At 39.1% G+C, this 22,606-nt stretch overlaps 1 protein-coding gene across 3 annotated transcripts in view; it reads left to right on the top strand.

Moving 5' to 3' along the window:
• Positions 1-22,606, top strand: part of CPEB4 (cytoplasmic polyadenylation element binding protein 4) — a 51,720-nt gene that overhangs the window by 13,272 nt on the left and 15,842 nt on the right. For 2 of the 3 annotated variants that reach the window (XM_033139967.1, XM_033139968.1), the window contains 2 exons: positions 2,202-2,283; positions 21,745-21,768. In XM_033139967.1, the coding sequence (XP_032995858.1) occupies positions 2,202-2,283; positions 21,745-21,768 (106 nt within the window). The remainder of the gene's footprint in view (positions 1-2,201; positions 2,284-21,744; positions 21,769-22,606) is intronic. The other variant, XM_033139969.1, reaches the window with a different exon arrangement.

A 22,606-nucleotide genomic window follows, 5' to 3' on the forward strand; every position in this document is an offset into this window, starting at 1 on the left:
TTGAAAATGGGTGTAAGAGATGAGCTGGTATTTAAACTTGTAACTTGGCAGGTCTCTACTGACTTTGGAAAATTACAGCTTGACCTCTTGGTTAGGGAGGCAAGAACTGCAAGTAGGGCTTGTGTGCATAGGTAAACAAACCCTCGTTGCTAATCCCATGTCCCAAGTAAGTTCATAATACTTTCCTTTAGGGCAGAAACATTTTTTATTTTTTTAGGTAGGTGAGTTTAAATAGACTACCTGGGACTAATGTTATACCCATTAAAACAACAATGAGAAATCTGAAATATAAACCAGTGGGCACATCTTAGTGGGCACGCCAACTCGGGGGGGGGGGGCAAGGTGTCTTCACCCCTCTGAATATTTCTTGGATATTGTTGAGAGGGCCTGGTGCATGTCACACGCATGTGACGTCATACATGCTGCACTTTGCAGCATCAGTGGCTGGCTCCTCCAAAGTGCTCTACTTCCTCCAGATGACACAATGTTGAACTTTCTGTTTAGTTGGGTATTTGTTGTTTCGGTCAAGAGTGAACTATGAAAGTACATGCCAAGTGATGGTTTTGGCTATTGTATGTGAGAAATACCTGGGAAGTGTGTTACAGATGACAACATGGTAATGTCTTCACTGCAAGTCATTGTGCCTCAGTTAAATATCTATGTAAATTCCAATGTTGCTCTCACTGCACTGAATGGAATTTCAACATATGCAGTGTACTCTTGTTATCTGGAACACTAGGTAATGTGGAATACCAATATTTGAAGTAAGTAGAATTCTTACTTCAGAAGACTTGCAGTTTTTATTGAACTGCATCTGACTAGAAACTACTGATAACTGTATAGCACAGAGCAAATGGCATTATGTACTGCACTGCTGCATTTCAAGTAAATAGATGAGCTCTTTGGGCTTTGAATGCTAAGAAGATGGTTTTGAGATTATGGTCATAAAAAGTTGTTTGTAATATTTTAAAATGGTTCAGATTTAAAAAGAATTATTTATACCTTTGTATAACATGGGGGGGGGGGAATACAAGCCTGAATATATCCTATCAGTAGAGTAAAAAAATAAAATAAAAGATAAGAAATTTAGGAGAGTAAAAATTTAGCTCAGTGAGGATGTTTCCCACTTGGACTATTTCACCACTTCGTTTATATCAATATGAGTATTTGGAAATGTATAACTAGTTATGTTTTACTCTAATTGCATAAAGAACTAAATATAATTGTTTTATGAAACTACTTTTACTGAGCATTGAAGTCTGTGGTTTTAAATCAGCATTTGACGTGTCAAGCTGATGGAATTTGGCAAACAAGGCCTTGCATCAGATAGGGTTATATTTTTATTATTTTGTTTATTATTCACATATTGTGATTCTACTTTCCAAACAGGACTGGTGGTAGCTCTTGACTGTCTTCAATTTGCTTCAATATATTTTGGATATTTAACTGCATTTCCATCCTGAATATGCTTAAGGCAATTTACAACAACCTAACAAAACACACAGCAAAAAATCAATGTGAAATATCAATATAATTACATACAATGAGAGCAAAACTATCCATGTTGAGACTTGAGAACTAAAATGTATTCTAAAACACATTTGCCTTAAATACTAACAAAAAATATTTTTGAATTTTTTAAAAAATATGAGGTTGTTTTGAACTACATTATTTGTAGAACTGATTTTGCCTTACTTATTGTGTATTTGATATGATTGTATTGATCAAAATGCTGTTCACTTTTAAATTGCTTTGTCATTGTGAGCCACTTTGAGTTCAACTTCATTGCAAAGGTGACATGCAAGTATTAAATCAAATTGCGTTAAAGCAATCTTTATGCTACATATGAAAAATATTTATTCAAATGATGCAGACATTATATATTCTGTATCTTGTTTCTTGGTAGGAGTACCTCTGAATTAGTTTCAGATAACTTTGACTTCCTAACTTGAAGTTACAGTACTTTTGTTTCAAAATTATTGTGCTCCAAGGGACTGATCCGGTGCATACCCACTTAACTTCAGTAAATGCTGCAGCCTCCAGTGCTTACAAACTGTTTAATAGTTTGCTTTGCTCTAATCAATATAAGCTGATTCTGAGTATTTTATTAAATTGCTGCTTTAAAAAATCTGATTTGAAAAGGTTTCTGGGTAGTTCTTAGTAGCATTCTCTTTAAACTGGTATTTGTGTTTTACTTGCAGGATCGCACGAGAACTTTTGACATGCATTCACTGGAGAACTCACTAATTGACATAATGAGAGCTGAAAGTGATTCACTGAAAGGTAAACTTGGATTACTCTTTTCCTGCAATAAATAATTAGGCTGACATACTTGCACAAAGTATGAAGTTCAAGTATTTATAGAATAGCTAAAGCAGTTACTTCCCCCTCCTATTTATTAGTTTGTCCAGACTCTGGACCTCCTTTTTCTTTTGCTTCAAGAGGAAGCCGTCAGTAAAACATTTGTGTGCGCTTAATGGCCTCCTTGGCATAATACCACTTAAAAACACAGGCCATGTTTTCCAACATTGCTTTCTGAAGTGGCTTCAGATTAGTAACACTTTTAAAATGTGATTTAAAATTGAAGCCTTATCTGAAGATATGTACCTACCCTGTTGGCCTATTTTCCTCAGTATGATATTTTACAGTCTTGGGCAATCCTGTTATACCATAGATATAATGTACAAGAGTCCTTTGAATATTAGGGGTTTTGTTGGAGACATAGAGCTGTGTATGTGCTGTCTGTCTGGTAAGCTGGTGGAAAAAGTGAGCTAAGCATATAAGTTACAGAAGTGATGAATTTTGGTTTGGATGAAGATGCCACTCAGTGTTGTTTCATTGTGGTTCCTCTATATTGTGATATACCTACAGAACAAGGTGGTGCAGAATTTGCCACTGAATTGAAGTTTACGGTCCAGATAACTTGGGACAGGCCAAATGCACTGGTTCCACTCCATAATTAACTTATTTTCAGTGACTCTTGGAATTATGGGAAAGGTAGTTCCCATGTTCCATCTCTGCTCCTAGGCCTGGTGATATGGGTGGCCTCTTTGACCGTGGTAACTATATTTCCCATTATATGGATTGGCTCAAGCGTTCCTAGGAACAACCAGGCCCTAGAGCAGGCTGAGGCCTCAACAATGGGGAACTATACTATTAATAATTAGGGATATAGAAGTGGCCTTACTCCCCATTGTTCAGACTTGGAGCTGATTCGAATTTTTTTAAACTCTGGCATATGTGATGACAAAATTATCTGTTGTCATTGAGCATTTTGTGTTCTTGCAGACTCCAGTTAATCTGTGCATTATGCAGAATGGATGATACTCCTAGTCCAAATTCACTGCTGAAATCTTGTAAATTCTGTAATTGACACTTTGACATTGAAAACTTTGTTAGAAACATCTTAGTGGGTACACATACTGCCTACTCTGGATGTAGAGAATAAATTAATAAATGTCTGCTGTCTGACAAAATGAACAATGCTTCTATCAGCTGAAAATGGTACAGCTTGAGGAATTGATGAAGTCACATAAATAACCATTCTTCTGTTCTGAAAATGGTTTGAATCAAAACATACCTGAAAGATATTAATGTACAACCTCCTAGAAGCAGCATGTTAAGCAAGACATTTATCTTGTTTAGGGTCAGTGCTTAAGCAATAATCTTAACTTACATGTCTTGGGGTTTTATGTGTCAGACTCCCTTATTTATCTACTTTGTCCAAGGCTTTTGCTCTAGTTCATCACTGGCCTTGGCATGGCTAGAGCAGATTTACAGCCTTCCTGGAAGGTAAATTTCTTCTATTGTCTAGGTTGCTGGTAGTAATGGAATTAACTTACTCTTTAATAGTTCTTCTTGTCACAAAGAATCCCAAAATGCTTGACACAGTGGCTAGCCAGAGTTGCTTCTACCCACTTCTGGGGTGAAAGCAGTAGCTACCACTGTCACCAAACCCAAATAGCTATTCAGGGTGGAGAATAAATTATCCAGGTGAAACATATGGGAGACCTGAGCAGCAGGTATGGTCTTTCCTCAAAGAGAAGAGAGCCACATCCAGTTTCAGTTAGCTTCCTGCGCCATGGCATTAAACTATGTGAAATGGAATCTTAATATATAACCATGTTGCCTCATGTGCAAGAACAAAAAATGTCCTATCTTTGTAATTAATTACCGGTACCTTGCAGGCTTATACTGATATCAAGTATATAATTTACATTATGCTGGGTGGAACCAGCTTATAGAAAATGCAACTTAGCAAGTGGTGTGGTGTAACTAGGCAATTCCCATGCCTTGAACAGTAGCAATGAACATACATTATTTTTTTGATTTCAGTTACATGATACTGTTGTTGGGTTTCAGAGCCTTTCCAAGGACTGTATCTTCTGTACCTTGCTTCTTGGGAGGAATACCTCTGAATTTGGTTCAGATAACTTTCCCTTCCTCATTTGAGTATCCACAACTGGCTAATGGACTGGTTTGCAAATAACACCAAGCCAAACCATGGCTAAACATGAATGTGTGAGCATGTGACTACTTGTAGCAAAAATTGCAGACGCTTCATACCTCCCCTGGTCCTCCTGCTTCCAGGGGCAGCCCAAAGCATTTTGGTGATTGAGACTAAATGCCCTGCCGCCGCCCCCACACTTGGGGTGTGTATGCATGAGGCTCTGCAAGGGCTTTTTCTCTTTCCACTCCACTGGTGGTGGTGGTGGGATGTAGGAAGGGCTTCCCCCCCTTGCTGAGACCCTCTGCCCTGCAGCGAACTTTCCTGCCGGCCTCCTTCTGCCTCCAGGGGCAGAGAGAGACCAGCAGCAAAGCAGAGTGGTGGAACTCCCCACTCTCGCCAAAACTAGGTAAGAGTGGGGCGTTGCAGTGGTGGCAGAAGCACTGGGGCAGGCCTCTTGCATTTCTGCCACCTGAGGCAGCTGCTTCACCCTGCCTCATCTGTGTGCCTGCTTTGCCTGCTGCCACACTGCCTGGAGCTTAACCATGGTTTGGCTTAGCATTACATCTGAACCTGGGCTTGTGATTTGTCTTGCTTCAGACAAACCATAAGCTGTAGCTAATGGTTTGTTTGGGTAGGGGGGACTTACAGCTCATGGCTTGTCTGGGGAACGCAAACCACCATGAGCCTTGATTTGGATGTGATGCCATGCCAGACCATGGCTTTGCTCCAGGAAGCATGGCAGTAGGATGACCAAAGGAGTGAAGTTGCTGCCATCTTTGCTGTGAATACATATATGCTTACACATTTGCCTTTAGCCATGGGTTATCTTAGCATTACATGCAAACTGTGTCAGTGTTTTACTTAACTGAATTTGCGGTCACCTTGTCATAGCAATCAGAACTGCTTGGTCTGGGAAATATTCTGAGTACTTTTAGGTGCTTCATCCTGATAATAACTGCAGAAAAGGGATATGGTTTCCTTTCATAAATAAGTAATCTAGGTTAATTGCTCTCCAAATAGACATAATCTAAAATAGAATTGCTGTCAAGGTTCTTAACATTCCATGTATGCATTTTAGCTATTTAATGTGAAATATTTATTATAGTTCAGTTGTGCTATTTTGTCATTGCACGCTTTTAAGAGGCTATTTACTGTAACTTCATAATATTTTTTTAAAATAAGCATCCCAAAAAGATGTAAGATGTGACTCTGTAAAGCTATTCATCAACTCATTACTGGGTAAATGGAAATATAAATATTTCTGTATACTACAAGTTATTTTTCAAGGTGGCATTTCCTTTCAAATGTGAGATAATTGGCAGAAGCCTTTGTTGCTTGCAAAGTTTTAAAAATAGGCTCTCACTATAACTAGAAAACATTCTGAATCCCATGAAATTGGATTGGCACACCGGATAATGGTAGCACAGGTAGCTCAATTAATATCTGACTGAATGCTTGGTTGCATGTTACATTCATGCATTCATGACGTAATCATGCATAATGTCAGACTTTGACCACTGAAAATTTTGAAGCACCCCTTGAAACAAGCAAAGAAAGCTATAGTTGATTGTAGGCAGACTGGAGACATGATAATCATTCTTTTCCTCAGTGGCTATTGCCTTAAGGTCAGGGATAAAGAACCCCAGGCCCTAATCATGGACCGTGGGACTCTCCTAAGCCACAGCCCCTCTTTGGGTGATTCTGGTTAGCAGGAATGTGTCATTGAACTGTGATCATGCCTTTTCCTGGTTGACTGGAATGTAGAAACTTCTGACTTGTGTGTGGCTGGAATGCAGCCCACTGTAGTAAGGTGACATCCATTGTTCTTCCCACTATTGCCTCTGGATCCAAGCACCACTGACTTGCAGACGCTGAAAGCCTGTAAACATTGAGAGGGGAATGGTTAGTAACGAACTAGCAACTAAAGAAGAACTTAAAAAAAATCTTTAATGTATTTTTGTCACATATACTACCCAATTAATAATGTCCCTTAGGCAGCTCACAGATTTCAGATAAATAAAATATGAATACAGTCCACCAAAATTAATATAAAAGTTGCACCAGGAGAAAAATTAGCGTAAAACCATATAATAACATGGAATAAATGGTTGTTGGAGGAATTAAGATGGCCAGTAGTTCCTGGGAATGGGCCACAGACTTGTGAGTTGTCCTCTCTCATGAGAATTCTCCCTTTTCCTGCCCCCATCATTATGGTTAATAACAACATCGGCACTGACCTTAACACTGTTTCATGTTAACCAAGGCTCCCAATGTGCCTATGGTTTGCAGAACTGCTTCAAAATCTTGATTGTGGTAGAAACACTGGTTGTTTATACAATTTAATACCTAGCCATGATAATGGGTTATGAGAAAGGGATGAGGAAATTACTGTATGACAGGGATGGGGAACTGCTACCCTCCAGATGTCAGCCCCATCCATGGTTGGGATGATGGGAGTTGTAATCCAACAACCACTTGGAGGCTGCATATTTCTCATCCCTGTTGTATGAAATGTAGATCTTGGAAGAGAGTGTGTGATTCTGTGACCCGTTCAAATCTCTTGGCTAAGATTAGAAGTCAGGATTGTTATGCAAAGTTCTCGTGAGCTCTCATACATACACTCCTGTTCTCTCAAATGTGTTTGCCTAGCAAGAAGAGACAGTAGCCTACGTTCAGCTTTTAAAATGTATACCCAATTGATTAATTGAAAGCTGAAGAAAAGAAAACCTGTGTAGGAAACTGTGGTGTTGGTTCACCTAGGGGTAAGTCACTATTAAGTGATAGCTGCAAAAGGGTATGCTTTTCTGGTTATCATTGGTGATTTTTGAAGAGCAATGGGACTTGCTTCCCTCTTAATTTTTTTGAGAAATTGTTAGCACAATAACCTGCACCAAAAGTACTGCACTTTTGTATTTTAGCAGAGACAGTGAGTTATACTACCCAAACAATTGTCCTCTAAACTGTTGTCAAATGTTAGGGAACTTTGTTTTTGTTGACCACTTTCCTGAATCCTCCGTTATTCGCCTGCCTTGAGCAGCTGTCATTTTCAGTATGATATTTATATCCACAAGAGTGTCTGCAGAAGTCTTTCTCTAGAGACTTGATTTCATTTCCTTTATGATAGATTTGACTTTCATGGACTGAACTTGACACACAGAGACCTGCTTCTCCTCCTCCTCACTACAGTTATTTGAGATGGCAATTTGATCATTGTCATGCTAATAATAATGAATCAGACCATATGCTTTCTTCCCTATAATAAAATATACTGCATAGTCTCAAATGGTCATCAGTTGCCTGGAAGTAGGGCAGGAAGAAGCTGATTAACTGAAGGAGGATAGTGGTATAATAGAAACATAAGAAGAGCCCTGTTGGATCAGATCAAGCCTTCGTTTAGTTTAGCATTCTGTTTTCCAGAGTGCTCAACCAGATGCCTCCAGCAAGTCATCAAGTAAGGCGTGGATGCAATAGGCCACCCATGTGTCCATCCCTCTTAATGGGTATTCAGTGGAATATTGTTTATGAAAATGGATCTTCTACTTAGCTACCCTGGCTGATAGCTACTGATAGATCTATACTGAATGATTTTACAAAATCCTCATTTAAAGTAATCTAAAGCTAGTGTTGGTAACCACATCTTGTGGTAGTGAATCCATCAATTATACATTGTGTAAAGATGTGCTTTATCATGTCGTCTATCCTAAATCTATTGCCAATCAGTTTCATTGGGTGACTCCCAATTTCTAGCATTACGAGAGTGGGAGGACACGTTTTCTCTATACACCTTCTTCATGCCATAGACTCAATGAATTGTGGAGTAGGGAAGGAACCACAAGTGTCATCTAGTGCAACGCCCTGCAATGCGGGAATCTTTTGCCAAACATGGGGCTTGATTCCATGACCCTGAGATTAAAGGTTTAATGTTTATAAGCCTCTTTAAAAAAAAAAAACCTTTTAGATGTTACTAAACTGAAAATTCCCAAGTGTGTTGGTCATTCCTTGTAGGGAAAGTGCCCTAACCCACTTGATCACTTTGGTTGCTCTTTTTGCATTGAATCCATTTCTGTACTGTGGGGTACTATGGATTTCAAATCCAGCCACACCAGAGATTTTATAGAATTTTATAGAATTCTTGTCAATCCTTTGCCTGGAATTTTCCTCTCTTTTTTTAACACTACACACTAAGTTAACGCTTTTGTTGAGCTATCCATCATAATCTGTTTTTTATCTACCATAACCCTTTTTTAATTAAACTCTTTTAAATATTGCACTGTATTTTATATTGTTGTACCCTGCCCTGGGACCTTAGGGTGATGTATGAGTAATAAATCAAACTATTAATAACATTGATAATGAATAATAATAACCCCACAATCTTTCCAAATTACTAACCGTCAATTGATTAATATCCATGTGAATTTGGGATTAAGTATTCAGGTCTGCTAAGCTTTCACACTGTTGTGTGAGGTTAGTTAAAAGCAACCAAAGCAAAGTCATGAAGTGCTCTTAAAATGGCAAAATGCTTAGGTTATGATGTTGAAGAAGAATAAAAAAAATCTCCCTTTTAGATGAAGTCATTATTTAAATATATATATAGTTACTGGCTTTCCTGTTCCATTCTTAAAATCTATGAAGAGAAAGTGGTAACCTAATCTGCTCTCATTAATACTATTGTAGGAGGTACATTAAATGTATCAAGCCCAGTTGGTTGCATCGTATTAAACTGCTAAGACAACTGCAGGTGTTTTTATGTACTTTGATCATTGAGGATAAGATTTCTATAACACCTCACTTTTCTCTTCCAGTATTAAAATAAAATGGTGCCACATACAACTAGAATGGTGAAGTAATAGCCAACTATGGGAAGGCCCCAGTATAATATGTTAAATAAAAGTGGAAGCTTTCTTGAAGCAGCAAGCAAAATCTATAAATAGGAGGATGCAGAAACATTCTGCTTGTGTTTTCTTAGTCCACCTCTTAATGTGCAAGAAAGAGAAATTTTGGTGACAAGAAGACTGTGTCCCAGAGAAGTTCAGAGCTCCAACGTGCCTTATGCCTTCTTAGTCTGTCTTTTTTGAATTGCAAAATGCTGACTCAAAAGCTAGTTGGGTGACATTAAGTGCTGCGTGCAGCAAGCTACAGCACATTACTTTCTGCATTAATTAGAGAGGCTGTTGCATGTATTGCAACACAGTTGCCTTGTAATAATTTTGTAATATGAAGAAATTTTAGATTTTTATGCAAACTCTATGGTTTACTAATGTATGGAACATTGCTTTATCTGAATGTTGATAGAGATGTGTAGTCTGGGGCAAAACCAAATTGAACAGCTTTGATGCAGCCTGGTCTCCCATTTTTATATTATCTAAATAGGGAGCACCGTATAAGTACCCCTCCCATGACTCACTCCTTGATGTGGTTGGTTTATATAGACTCAGCTTAAAGACTTGGTTATATGTAACAGCACCTCTGTTTTTATACTGAATCTGTTCCATGTATGGTTTTGTTATAGCTTATATGGTTATGCATTAGTTTGTCCATATGTTTTTGATAAATCAATACAAATTTTCAAAAGGAAACCCCACCCCTATTTAGATAGAGTATGAGGAGTGAAGTAAAGGAATGATTTAAACTCTCCCTTCATTTATTTCTATGATGGGTCCATTGTTCTTTCTGTAGATTTGCTGATTTTTCTGAAGTGCCTATTATGCTTGGAACACTTTCTGTGTGAAGGTTTTGTGGTTTGAGGACTTCTCTTGAGGTTGCAGTCACATGTGTCCATTTGCAGTAAAACGGCAACCACTGACTTGTTGAACATCCTTTGACGGAGCTTTCAGAAAGCCACAGCCACTAGTGTGCAAGATCAAAGGCAAATGAGTGACTTATTCAGTATTTTGGACAACTAATAAACAGCTCACTGAAACTATGCTTAAAATAAAGCCTTATTCAAGGAAGTTATTCTAAAGTAACTCCAAAAAGCTGCCTCCTTCAAATAAGACACAATGCTAACTAATCACTATTTGAGCTTGCTTTTAGAGAGATGAGTAGAGCCAAGTGACCCCTTGGCTTGAAGAGGCTGTAAACCTTCCAGTGGCTTGCTTAAGGTGGTAATGCCTAATAAGAAGCCAAGTTTTTAAAGTTCAAAACATAACCAGACTCGTTACCAGGTTTGTACATTCTCAGGAGATAGGGGAGTGTCAAAATCTTTATTTTGGTGCTTTCTCCCCCTTGATTGATGATACTTGAAGGATCTGTATGGAACTCGAGCCCTCTTAAGGCATATTTTATACAAGTTAAGTAAACATGCAGGGGGGGGCATGGAAGCAAGCACACTAGTTCCACCACCACCAAACCTGGCATTCTTCTGATTTCCCTCCACAAATTGGAAAATCAGGGTTATAAAATGTGTGGGAGCCTCAGTGAGTGCAGGAGGTTTCCAGCTTCAGAAGATTGCCTCCAACCCAGAAGTGTTGGGGATGGGGACATGTGCTTGTCCCCATGGCCCCCTCTTGTATGTTTACTTAACATGTATAGAGAACACCTGAAGAAGGCTTTCGTGTCCTCTGTCATTGTTGTCCATTTTCATCCGTTTCAGTAGTAGGTGGGTTCTCTTGGAAAGCAAAGAGAAAGTGGGGCACTTGTGTAAAAATCCATGTAGGAGGTGCTTGTGTGGTATGGGATAAGATGAGTGCTGGGCTTTCAGCAGAACAAGCTTCTGCAAAGTATGAGCAGAGAAAGAAGAAAATGACTTTGGCAATAACAGAACTGTAAACATGTTAAGTGTAGAAGGTGGGGTGGACTGGGAAGGGAGGGGAGCCTAGAACATGTGTTTGATGGGGTTAACTTTCAAAAGATTTAGGAGAATGAAAAAGTCGTCTGATTAGGAAGTTGATACTTTTGATCAGGCATAGGCAAACTCGGCCCTCCAGATGTTTTGGGACTACAACTCCCATCATCCCTGACCACTGGTCCTGTTAGCTAGGGATGATGGGAGTTGTAGTCCCAAAACATCTGGAGGGCTGAGTTTGCCTATGCCTGCTTTTGATTCTAGCTGTTGGAAAGTAGAGGTGTAACATTTCTGGAATTTTTGAAGCCATTTAGCCTGCCTTCTAGGGGGGAAAGAGAAATATATGCAGTATGTTCTTCTCATACCTAAACTTAGATTGCCGCCTTGAGATTGTGACATGTATTGTGCGTAATTTAGCAAATAATATTACGTTGTTTGCTATGAATGTCTTTAAAGTTTTATTCAAACAACAATTATATACGGTAGGCTGTGCTTAAGGGGGACCTGCAAGTTGCTGGACCTGAAAGTGAAAAAATGTATTTTGGATTTTGCTAGTTGGCAAAATAATAATAAAATAAAAATTGACAACGGGAATGCTTGACACTGTAGTAAACAAAAGGGAGGCTTTATTATCTGGACTTAGTGAGAGTGGCTTGTATCCTGAGAACTGTGCGATTAGCTTTGCATACCAAGGAAGCTTTGGAATTGTTTTTCTCAAATAGCAGTTCCCCTTTCTCATTTATGGCAAACCTCATTTGAACCAGAATAATTTTATAAGCCGTCTGTGCTATGGAGTGCAGTTTCCAACTTTAAAGGAAAAAGGCCTAAGATTCCCCACCCTTGAGGTTGCAGAAGGCTGGTCTGAGGCAAAGTGCTCATTCAGCCCTTTCAATGAATCCTATGTTTTCTAGGTGAGGCATCACTTTTAACTCTTAAGGTAGCACTTATGAAATGGCAGTTGGCTTTTATAATGCATTTGCTACCTGACAGTAGCATACCCCTCAGTATTTTGGACAACTTCTTAACGAATGTTGCTATTGAATTGTCATTTGGCTCCAATCTACTTTGCAAGAGTTCAGTTAAATGTGCCTTACCTAGAGACCTCTCCATGAGAGGACATTGGAGGTGCTCTCTTTCACTTCAGTGATACCAACAAATGTAAGCCTCATTTTAGAAAAATGACACATCAAAAGAATGAATAGACCCAAAATAGCAGCAAGAATCCACCAAGGTCATTGAGCAATAACCACGGTACAATAGCTTTTGAAGAAAGAAACTGCTGCTATGATGAAACCTACTTTTCCCTTCTGGTGTCTGAAGAATTTCAAAGTCTCTGCCAGAGGATGCCACTGTCACAAAGAAGAGAATTGACTGTGTAACAAACTTCATTTTGAGGTCATTAGAAATGACATAGTTAATAGATCCTTTTTTCTTAGTGTCTCTTTTTCAAAATTAATTTCTTTTCTGTTTTCATGCTGGTCTGATTTACCTTTTTGGATAGTAATGAGAACTAACTGAAATAAATGTACTGATTGTGTTTCTGGTGCTGGTTTCCTTATTTGGCTTGATGTCCATGTGGTGGTTGCATGTTCCAGACTGCTCCTTTCTTATAAAACAACTTACAAAGAAACATAGGAGGCCAACTTGTACTGAGTCAGACCACTGATCCACCTAGCTCAGTATTGCTTAGACTAACTGGCAGAAACTTTCCATGGTTTCAAGCATAGGGCATTCACAGCTGTATCTGGAGATGCTGAGGATAAAGCCTGAGACCTTTTGCATGCAAGGCAGATACTTTACCAGTTAGCCATTTCACTTCCCAAAGGTCTACTGAAAAGTTCCAAAGAAAGAGTAATGGAGGTCTAAGTTGAAACTGAGTGAATTAGACAAAGTTATCTCAATGAGAAATACAATTTACCGAGAGCTCACAAAGCTCCCTTTATCTCAAGCTAAATTTTTCTTCCCCAGTGCTGTAGGCAGAAACAGGACTTTTGAGGGCTTTCCTTCACATGAAGTTATTAGAGCAATGATTGTGCAGTTCTTATCTATTTGTTGCTCAGTAGCTGCAATACTTTCTTCATGGAAAGACTTCTGTTTCAGAGGTTGTTTCCTTTTCTCGGAACGTACTCTGAATGTAATATATCATCCTTCATCAATCACACCACAGAACTGCTAGGCTGATGGGAGTTGAAATCTGGAGGGTACTAGGTTGGGTAAACCTGTGCTATATTACATTTTGGGATGCTTTTTCTCCACCTGTTGCTTGTTTCAATTGGCAAATGGCCATTGCAATTGCAATTGCAATGGCCAAATGTTGCTGTTGCAATGGGTGTTGCTAGTAACATCATGAGTGACAATGCAATAAAGGCCTACTTACATGCCAATGCCATTTTGTGGGCATTTATTTTTACAGTTTCTTATGGCTGCCGGCTGCACTGCCGTGCAACATCAGTGCTTGATTGCTTATACAGTATTTGAAGCTATTTGGCGGTTCCTTCTTTCCACAGAGTCATTTGAGGAACTATTAAAGTTTCTATCCCACCTAACCTGGTATTTAGTTAGCATTCAGCTGGACAGGGCAAATTTCAGCTGCTGTATTTAATTCTGTGATCACGCACTTCTAGCTTTGTGGCCTGCCCTCCTGGGAGTGTTTGTAGATCTGTTCTAATTAAGCTGATAACTTGTAGATAAAGACACAATCTCTCTCATTTTCTTACAATGGAATTTTCAGTGTCACTTCATTTTACAGCAAACCAAGTTCAAACCTGGAAACTCAAGAATTTTTATTTCTGAATTGTAAGCTTAGCTCCCTACCCACCTTTAAGCCAAGTGTTGAATGACTGTTGACGTTCAAAGCTTTAAATACATTTCAATTCCTGCTACAAAGTTATCTGGTTTTTTTTTAATTAAATAGGTATTAAGTAAAATAAAAATATTAAATAAGCATTAGTTTATTGCACAATCATAGTATAAGCTGATTACTTGTAAAGCTGTATATTGAACATTCCATCTGAAGTTTAGTTTTGCATATAATGAGGCATGTTATTTAAATAAGCAAAGGATGAAGTTATTCTGGAGGGAATTGTTTGGAATATGTTCTGGGATGTTCAGACATACAGGTACATTCAGAACAGACCCATGATGAGTGCTCTACCTGGAGCTGTGACAGTGTTGCGTGAGCACAGGGCCAGTAGTGGCAACTGCACCAGAGTGAGCAAAAAGATAAGAGATGACAGGTAGGGAACTGCCGAAGTTCTGAAGCAGAGAGCTTGTGAGGTAGGAGCATCCCATCCCCTTAGCCTACTGTGGTTGTCCTTTGGATTTGCTGCCGCTCAACTTGTGACTCCACCTTGGTTCTCACTTGCCACATTATACTCAGGAATTAGTGTAGATTTGGTTGTGTACAGTGGTGACAGCAGGGAGAACTGACCTGAGGAGGGGATGAGAGTACCAATCTCTTTCATGGCCAGTGCCTTGGCCTGCTTTGTGAGGAAAAGACAAAGTGTTCAACATGTTTTTAAAGTGCTTTTTAAATAGTTCACGTTACTATACACCCTTGCATCATTTTGTCTCTTTTATCACTATACAATACACCACATGATGCAGTATTTCAGACAGTAGGAGTTTGCAGGAACACTGCCTAAGGTGTTGGAATTAGTGCTGAAGTACTGGATTATCCTGCAATCACCCACCAAGGAAACAATACATGCAACAAATCCCACTGGCAGCTTTGTCCATCTGTTTATTATGGCAACACTATTGCTGGACAGTCATGTTGACTATTCCACCATATCTAGTGCCATTGTATATTCTCTTCCATCATTGCCCTGCAGTGGTCCTTTGGGTTGTGGTGGGGTGGGGGATGAGCAAAGAAAACTGGAAAGGAAACATCAATTAATATATATTTCAGTTTTTCTAGATGCTCTATTTCTGGCCAGTGTTTCAATATCCACAGCTCCTAAGTCAGAAATAACATTTTTTAAGAGTCTGGGGGGTGTTTCTTCTGCTCAGGCAGTAGACAAATGACCTCCCTCCCTTTTGTTAAGCAGCCCTTACACGTGATGCTCACTGCATCACTGTAATGTGCAGTTAACCTTTGTTTCACCTTAAGCTCAGTTTTCAACCCATGTTTATATATACCTCAGCTCTTTAAAACTTAGTTCATCTTTATTGGGATAGGACAGCTTTCCCCAATCTGGTACCCTCCAGATATTTTGGAGTACAAACCACATTATCACAGGCCACTGGTTGGAGCTGATGGGAGTTGGAATCCAAACTGGAGTTGTTTCCTTCAAAAGGAGGTACTCTCTTAATTTGAGAGCCATAAGAAAAGAGTTGACCAATTTGCAGCTAAAGTCTAATGAATTTCACAAGTACTGATTAAATTATTGTATCATGGTGGGAAACCATAATAAAAAAAAGAGCATGCACATGTCTAATTCAAAGACAAAGAGCTAAAATTTCTAGATGCCCTTAAATGACAGTGCCGTAGAATAGTTGGTTATGGCAGCAACTCTAGACCTGTTACTGAGTGGCTCCCAGGACCTGGTACAAGAAGTAAAAATACATTTAAAATACCCTACATGTTTTTATTTATAATTTTGATTATAATTACATTTATAATCTGCCCTTTCCTGTTGGTTTAGTGTTCCATATATACACGTTTAATCTGGTTGTGAAATGTCAGCCCAAAGAGGAGAATTCTACAATTGTTTTGCAAGTACTGTATTTTATTTTGCCATTCAACAACATTTCTTGGCTCATTTAAATTTTTTTTTTTTTTAAGAAAAGTGACTTTTCTTATTTTTATTTCCTGAGAATCGGCCATCTTAGAAATAAACCATTCCAAAAAAAGGAAGGAAGAAAAGAAAAGAAATAAACCATTCCACAATGTCTGTCTGATATTGCGAAAGCCTATGCAAGTTTGTATGGTGCATATGCATATAAGACTTAATATTTTTGGTAATATGAACAGTGTGTTTATAGCCACCCTGAATAAAGTTACTGATTTTATAAGTAAAGTTCCCTAATCAGACTGCTACGAAGGAATTACAAACAGGTTGTTACTGAAAGGTTGTAACTGTGGCTGGATTTATTGTTTTCTCTTTTATAAATATTTTTGGTTCCGTTTTGTAATATACCTCCATAGCTGTCAACTTTTCCCTTTTCTTGTGAGGAATCCTATTCGGAATAAGGGAATTTTCCTTTAAAAAAGGAAAAAGTTGACAGCTATGTATACCTCAAACTTCATCTATTTTACAATCTAGCCCTTCCAACCGCTTTGTCATTGCTATTTCTTACATTAACTTCATGTGAGCTAATCTCATTCACATTAGCTGCACATGAGCCACTTTCTCACATTAGTGTCCCATGCATGAATTGATCTTTCTCTTCTGATGCTGTAAATGTAAGAAGGGTTTTGGACAATTTGTCATGAATGAATTTGAGGAATTGGAACTTTATTTGCTGTTCTTAAATGCTGGTTAAGCAAAATTTGTGTCAGATATTTTATGTTGTAGCAGGTAGGTTTTTTTCACTCATATCAGAGCAATACAGTGTTGCTAGCAAATTCCTTACTGCTTGAGTTATTCTTTGTTTTCTGTAATTCTAGTTGCCCCAGGGACAATTTTGCCTACAATTGACTACAAAGTACAGAAGCTAATTCAATACCATCAAGATTCTCAGTATTTATGGTTGATAGTTGGTTCAATTTGTAACTGGGTGATTTTCGAATACTGTACTCAAAATTTAGAGTATAGAAGCACATTGAAAATCTTAGGTCAATATGCAACATCAGCCACCAGAAACACACACCAATTTAAACCATCTGTTGGGTCCCAGTAATTTCCTGAGCTTTAGTAAAGTGCTAGTGACCTTTAGAGGCTTGGCTCTTGATACCTCTCTCCACCTGGCCCAGGGCGGGGCCTGACAGACCTCATAAGGACTGCTCCTGCGACTGCTGCCCAGCAAGCACTGGGGTATTCCAGCTGAAGTTTGGAAGAAAAAGTTTGCTGGTAGGTTCAGAGAAACTTGTTTCTTAGCACACATTTCAACTGAGCATTCATTGTTTCAATGCATGATGAAGGCTCCTGGCTTAGATAGCAGTCTTGCTCTCTCTCTTTTAAAGGTCTAGACAAGTTTATGGAGATTAGATACATCAGTGACTACTAGCAGTAGTAACTAATGAAAAATAGGTATTCTATCTGCTTAACAAATTACAGAATAAACTGTACAGGAATTTTTGGTTTAACGACAAATGTGTTGCCACTTTGGTATGTAAATAGTGTTGAAAAACAGAAACTTAATGGGAATCAGTAAACTTTTAGCAGGTAAATATGGGATCCTATAGATTTTTGCTTGATTGAATGGCTCTTGGTGGTTTTATAGTTTATTTTGTCAGTTTAATCATCATTCCCTTGACCTCAAAAACTTCAAATCACAAGCAGCTCCGCACTTTACAGAGTAATGGATACACAAGGGTTTCCCATAGGCATCTGGTTGGCCACCTTGAGATCAGAATGCCAGAATACATAAGCTTTTGATTTGACCTGGCAAGGCTCTTCTTTTGTTCTTACAGTGTGACCAGCACACATTCTTAACAGTTTGTAAGCAAATGAAGCTGCCTTATGGAAGCAGACCATTGGTCAACCTCATTTGTATTTGTCACTCCAGCAGCACTGGCTTACTGATGTCTGAGGCAGACAGTTTCCCCACCTCTTGATATCTGGAATTCTTTTGAATTGTGTATGGTAGGGATCAAACTTGGGGACTTTTGCAAGCAAAACACTTCCTTCAAATATCTTGGGGAGATGTGGCCCAGTTGGGGCTCCCTGGCATGTTTAGGCAGGTGTTGTATGGCACATGTCTTTCCTTTTACACTTTGTTTGCAGCAGGAAATATTGATGTAACAGCATAGATGGGTGTAGTATTACAAAATGTTTCAGGTAACGTTTTGGGGAAGTGAGCTCCAACTGCCTATTACAGTCATCCTTGCCTTCTATCAAAGTTCTCCTTTCCTCAGAACCTGCTTCTCCTGCAAAGCAGGACCATCCTAACCTCACATTTCCCTGTACTGTACTGTACTGTCTGCTGCCCCAATTTTATCTCCCCCCCCATGTGTTGGTCAAACTGTTATCTTCTTTCATCTCTCGCCTGTCTGTTGTATCCATAGCCTTACAAACAGGGATTGTGTCAGTTCTTCCTTCCATACAGGCCTTTAATTGTTGGTCCTAGATAAATGAAGAGTAAAAGCTAGAATGGGAGTTGTCACTACTTTTGGAATGGTTAGCAGAAACATCAGTTTCTCAAATTCTATTCTAGAACTCTGTACCCATTACAGTTAATACCTGGACCTAGCGATGATGACTTTCTTTTGGAAAGGCGGCTAATTTTAGATACTAACAAGTATATGTCTACAAATATTATTATAATGATTCTGCTTCCATAGTGGGCAGATAATAAAGTGTTCTTCATTACAGAGATTCAGAGAAGTGAATAATTTTTTTAACATTGAGTATAACAGGATTGCAGTTTTCTGGCACAGTGAATGGGGTTGGGGATGAAGTTACAGACTATTTCCCCAGCTGTGAGCCATTTGTGTAGTTTCAAATTAGGATTGAGGGAAATCTAGCAATGAAAGTTAGGTTTGTCAACAAAGGAAGCTGTGTAAATTGGCACTAAAATCACTTGCTTTTCATCCAGACAAACTTTTTCTATAAAGGTTTTAGAAGCAATCTTTCTCTGCTTTTCGGCTCCTTTGATGAAAGGCATATTTTATGTAAAGTGAACTGGGGCACTTATAAAGTAGTAGACTTCTCTCAAGTATGTAACAAAAATACTGGAAAATGCTTCAGAAAATAGGGTGGCTATAGAATCATGGAACTGTAGAGTTGGAATCTCCAGGCCAACCTCCTGCAGTGAAGGAATCTTTTGCTAGGCTAGATCCAGAAGTGGCCCACCCACTGCTTATTACTTTTGACAGGTGGGTGGGACCACCCATGACACCTAGATGACATTGGGTGATATCAGGTGTGTGATACCACCTTCAAAGGAAGAATTTGGCAAATACTTTTAAGTGCCCTCTCAATTCTTCCTTTGGAGCCCCGGCTTGAATTTCAAGGCACAGCTTAGTTTAAATTCAGTGCTGAATACAAGTCCCACTTTCAGCAGGGATCTGCTCTGCTTAGGGACTCTGATATGGAGCTCCTGAGTGGAGTTGATTAAAGCAGGGCTTGCTTTCAGTGCTGAGTTTAAATTCAGTGCTCAATGCAAGCCCCACTTTCAGCAGGGATGGCTCCACTCAGGAGCTTCCAAATGGAACTAATCCTATTAGGGCTTTCCTTTGGCATCAAATTTAAAGGCACTGAATGCAAACCCCTTTTACAGAAGAACAATTGGGAGCACATTATGTGCCACAGCCCATTCAAGTGGGTCTTGTGGGCTGAATTAGGACCACAGTAGGCCTAATTTGCCCTGCAGCCTGAGCTTTCCCACCCCGTCTTAATCTGTCAAACATAAGCACCCTGTGAAGATTACCACTGGGACAATGCACTTGAGCTCTGCCTCTAGCTGAAACTTCAGTCTATACTTGAGTCAGAAACATCTAAAACTTTTTGAAATATATGTAACAGGGATAACATCATCTTCATCTCAGGAATGTTTTGAGAATCACTGTACCGTTGTCTAGATAATATAAATGTGGATGACACACATGTCGCTGTATTTCAATACATACATTAATAGGTCTTCATATATTTAAATGAGTTTTTAAAGTTGTAGTGTTTGGCTGTGGTTTCTCTGAGAAATCTGTGTTAGAGACAGCTTGGAAATCTGCAGCAGGAAAACCTACTGGAAGTCTGTATTATTTTCTTGGTACCATTTATGTCAAAACCAGACTCTTTGTGACACATAAGTGACAGAACAGGGAGTCCGCCAATTCAGCATCACTCTCATGGGCCTCACTAGGAATTGCAGCTATGTTGACCAGCTCGTCAGTGCACCAAACAAGGAAAGTTGTGTTGTATATTTGGTTTTGTTAGCCAGTTATAGACCACAAGCAGAATTTTACAGCTTTTTAGGCAGGGAATGCTCTGAAAACACTTGAGGCTCTGTCAGGCAAACACAAGGCAGAGTAGTGTAGCTAGATTTTTTACTTCAGTAATTACAGAAACACCCTAGGCCTTTCTGGTTTTATAAACAATGAAATACTTGATGTTTAGCAGGAATTATTGTCAAGACCTTCCTTTCCAGTATGTTGATAGTGAGATTTGAATTCTCCTGTCCACTGTCAGTTATCACCCCTCTCTAGCTCCAGTCGCTCTGAACATGCTTCCAGTTTTGCCTCGTCAGACCCCGTGTGACTCAGGGGTATTTTAGTTTGTTTGAAAGGAGTGAAGAGAGGATATAGGCGAGAAGACAAAAGCTCCGTCCTGTGGAGAGAGTTGGTGAAGTAAACGTGTTGGGGGTGGAGATATCGAGAACAAAAGTAACAAATCTTTAGAAAAACAAAAACAAATGTTTTGCAGGGTTCATATTTTCTATTTTTTTGTTGATGAAATGCTTGAACCCTCAGGGTCAATGCAAGTGGTTCTTAAATAGTGGGTTGTAAGCTTTGCTGTATGTCCCTAATACTGAGTGTTGAATGCAATATAATGTGACATATGATGTTCTCTGCCTAGTGGACTATCCCTTGTTCTGGAAATTAGGGGGATGTAATCTTGTTTCTGGGTTTAATAGGTAAAAAAGAACGTTGCTGGTTGCTGCTCTATTCATGAGGTGTTTGTTGATGTGTGAAGCTTCTTAACTCGAAAAGCTATAGCATAGCTGTATTTTTCTTCTTCATTGGCAGCATTGAGAAGCTAGAGTATTGGAGCAATTTATTCTCGATGGCCAAAGCTGACAAATAACAGAGGGAGTGCAATAGATGTAGGTAGAAAGCAACCAGTTTTGATGCCTCATACCTAATCTACAGAGTCCTGCATTGGTTTATCCCAATTGACAATGTGTTTACAAGTGACTTGCTAGATGTGGGGCTAAACTGGGAGTTGTAGGCCCTTAGACATTGACCTTCCTATGTTTGCTGTCATGGTATTTGTATGGTCCTGTCAGTTTTTCCTGTGTAAATTTTTCACTGGGGAGGGTGGTACCTTGTAACCAAATGTCATGATATTGAGAAAACACACAGAATGCTAGAACTGAAGTCGAAAGATGCAGTGTCCTAGCAACATGAGAGAAACAGTCACTACTAATAAAGTTGCAGATCTGCAGGGTGCTCTTGTGAGCACAAAGCAGCTAAAGAGCGAGTTTTCAAAATGAGATCTCTTTGCTAGCTTCTGTCATGTTGTTGTGTACCCAGTGACAAAAGATGTGGGTATGGGTGGAAGGTTTCTTATGTGGTCTGCAGCGCATTAAAGCCTAAGAACCACTGAGCAATCATAAGGGAGGTGAAACAATATATATATATTTAACAATGTTTGAAAGGCTGTTTTTCTTCTCATTTGACATGCAGCAAGGACATATGGGAGAAGGCGAGGTAACAACATTCCTCTTTAATTTTCTGATGTTTAAAATGTCTCATGGCACAGCTCATGCACAATCTGCTTCTGTAAGGAGGACTGGAAGCAGTTTTTTTTTAAAAAAGCCAGGCTTCCTCAATTTGCATGCTGTGGTAACCTTTAGTAACTTAATGTAGTGGCTCCCAAAATTAAGACTACCTAGGCAGAATTAGGATAGTTATACTGAGATGGGGATGAGGAGGTGTCAATCAGTATTACTACAGTGTAGACCATATATGTATATGTATATAATAGGTCTGACCTTATGTGTGGGTGTGGGTGGTTGTTGCTTAGAAAAGCACCTAAGTGACTTGGGCTCCAGGTCTATTTTTCAAAGGTGACTTTGGCCATGATGCACTGTAATAGGAAAAAGACAATGGTTATCATATGCACTCTGACATGGGTGATTTAATATTGCCTCTTAAATAGTGTGCCCTTGTGGAATCAGATTGCTTTTCTGGTTCTCTCCTGTGAACAAGCTAAAAATCTCTGTGTCTGAGAGGTGCCTAGAGCCTTGGAACTGTAATTGTGTGTTTTGAAGAGCTCCTCAGCTGCTTAATAATAATAATAATAATAATAATAATAATAATAATAATAATAATAATAATAATATATTTATATGCCATCCATCTGACTGGATTGCCCCAGCCACTCTGGGCAGCTCCCAACAAAAAATAGTAAAAGCACAATTCATCGCACCCTAAAATCTTCCCTGGCTTGGGTTGGGCGCACTAGCAATCATAATTTGAAGTTTGGAGGAGTTTCATGTCATTTGTGAAAATGGATCCTGGCAATTAAGTCACTTAGGTGCTTTGT

Source organism: Lacerta agilis, chromosome 2 (genome assembly GCF_009819535.1).
Source record: "Lacerta agilis isolate rLacAgi1 chromosome 2, rLacAgi1.pri, whole genome shotgun sequence".
NCBI lineage: Eukaryota > Metazoa > Chordata > Lepidosauria > Squamata > Lacertidae > Lacerta > Lacerta agilis.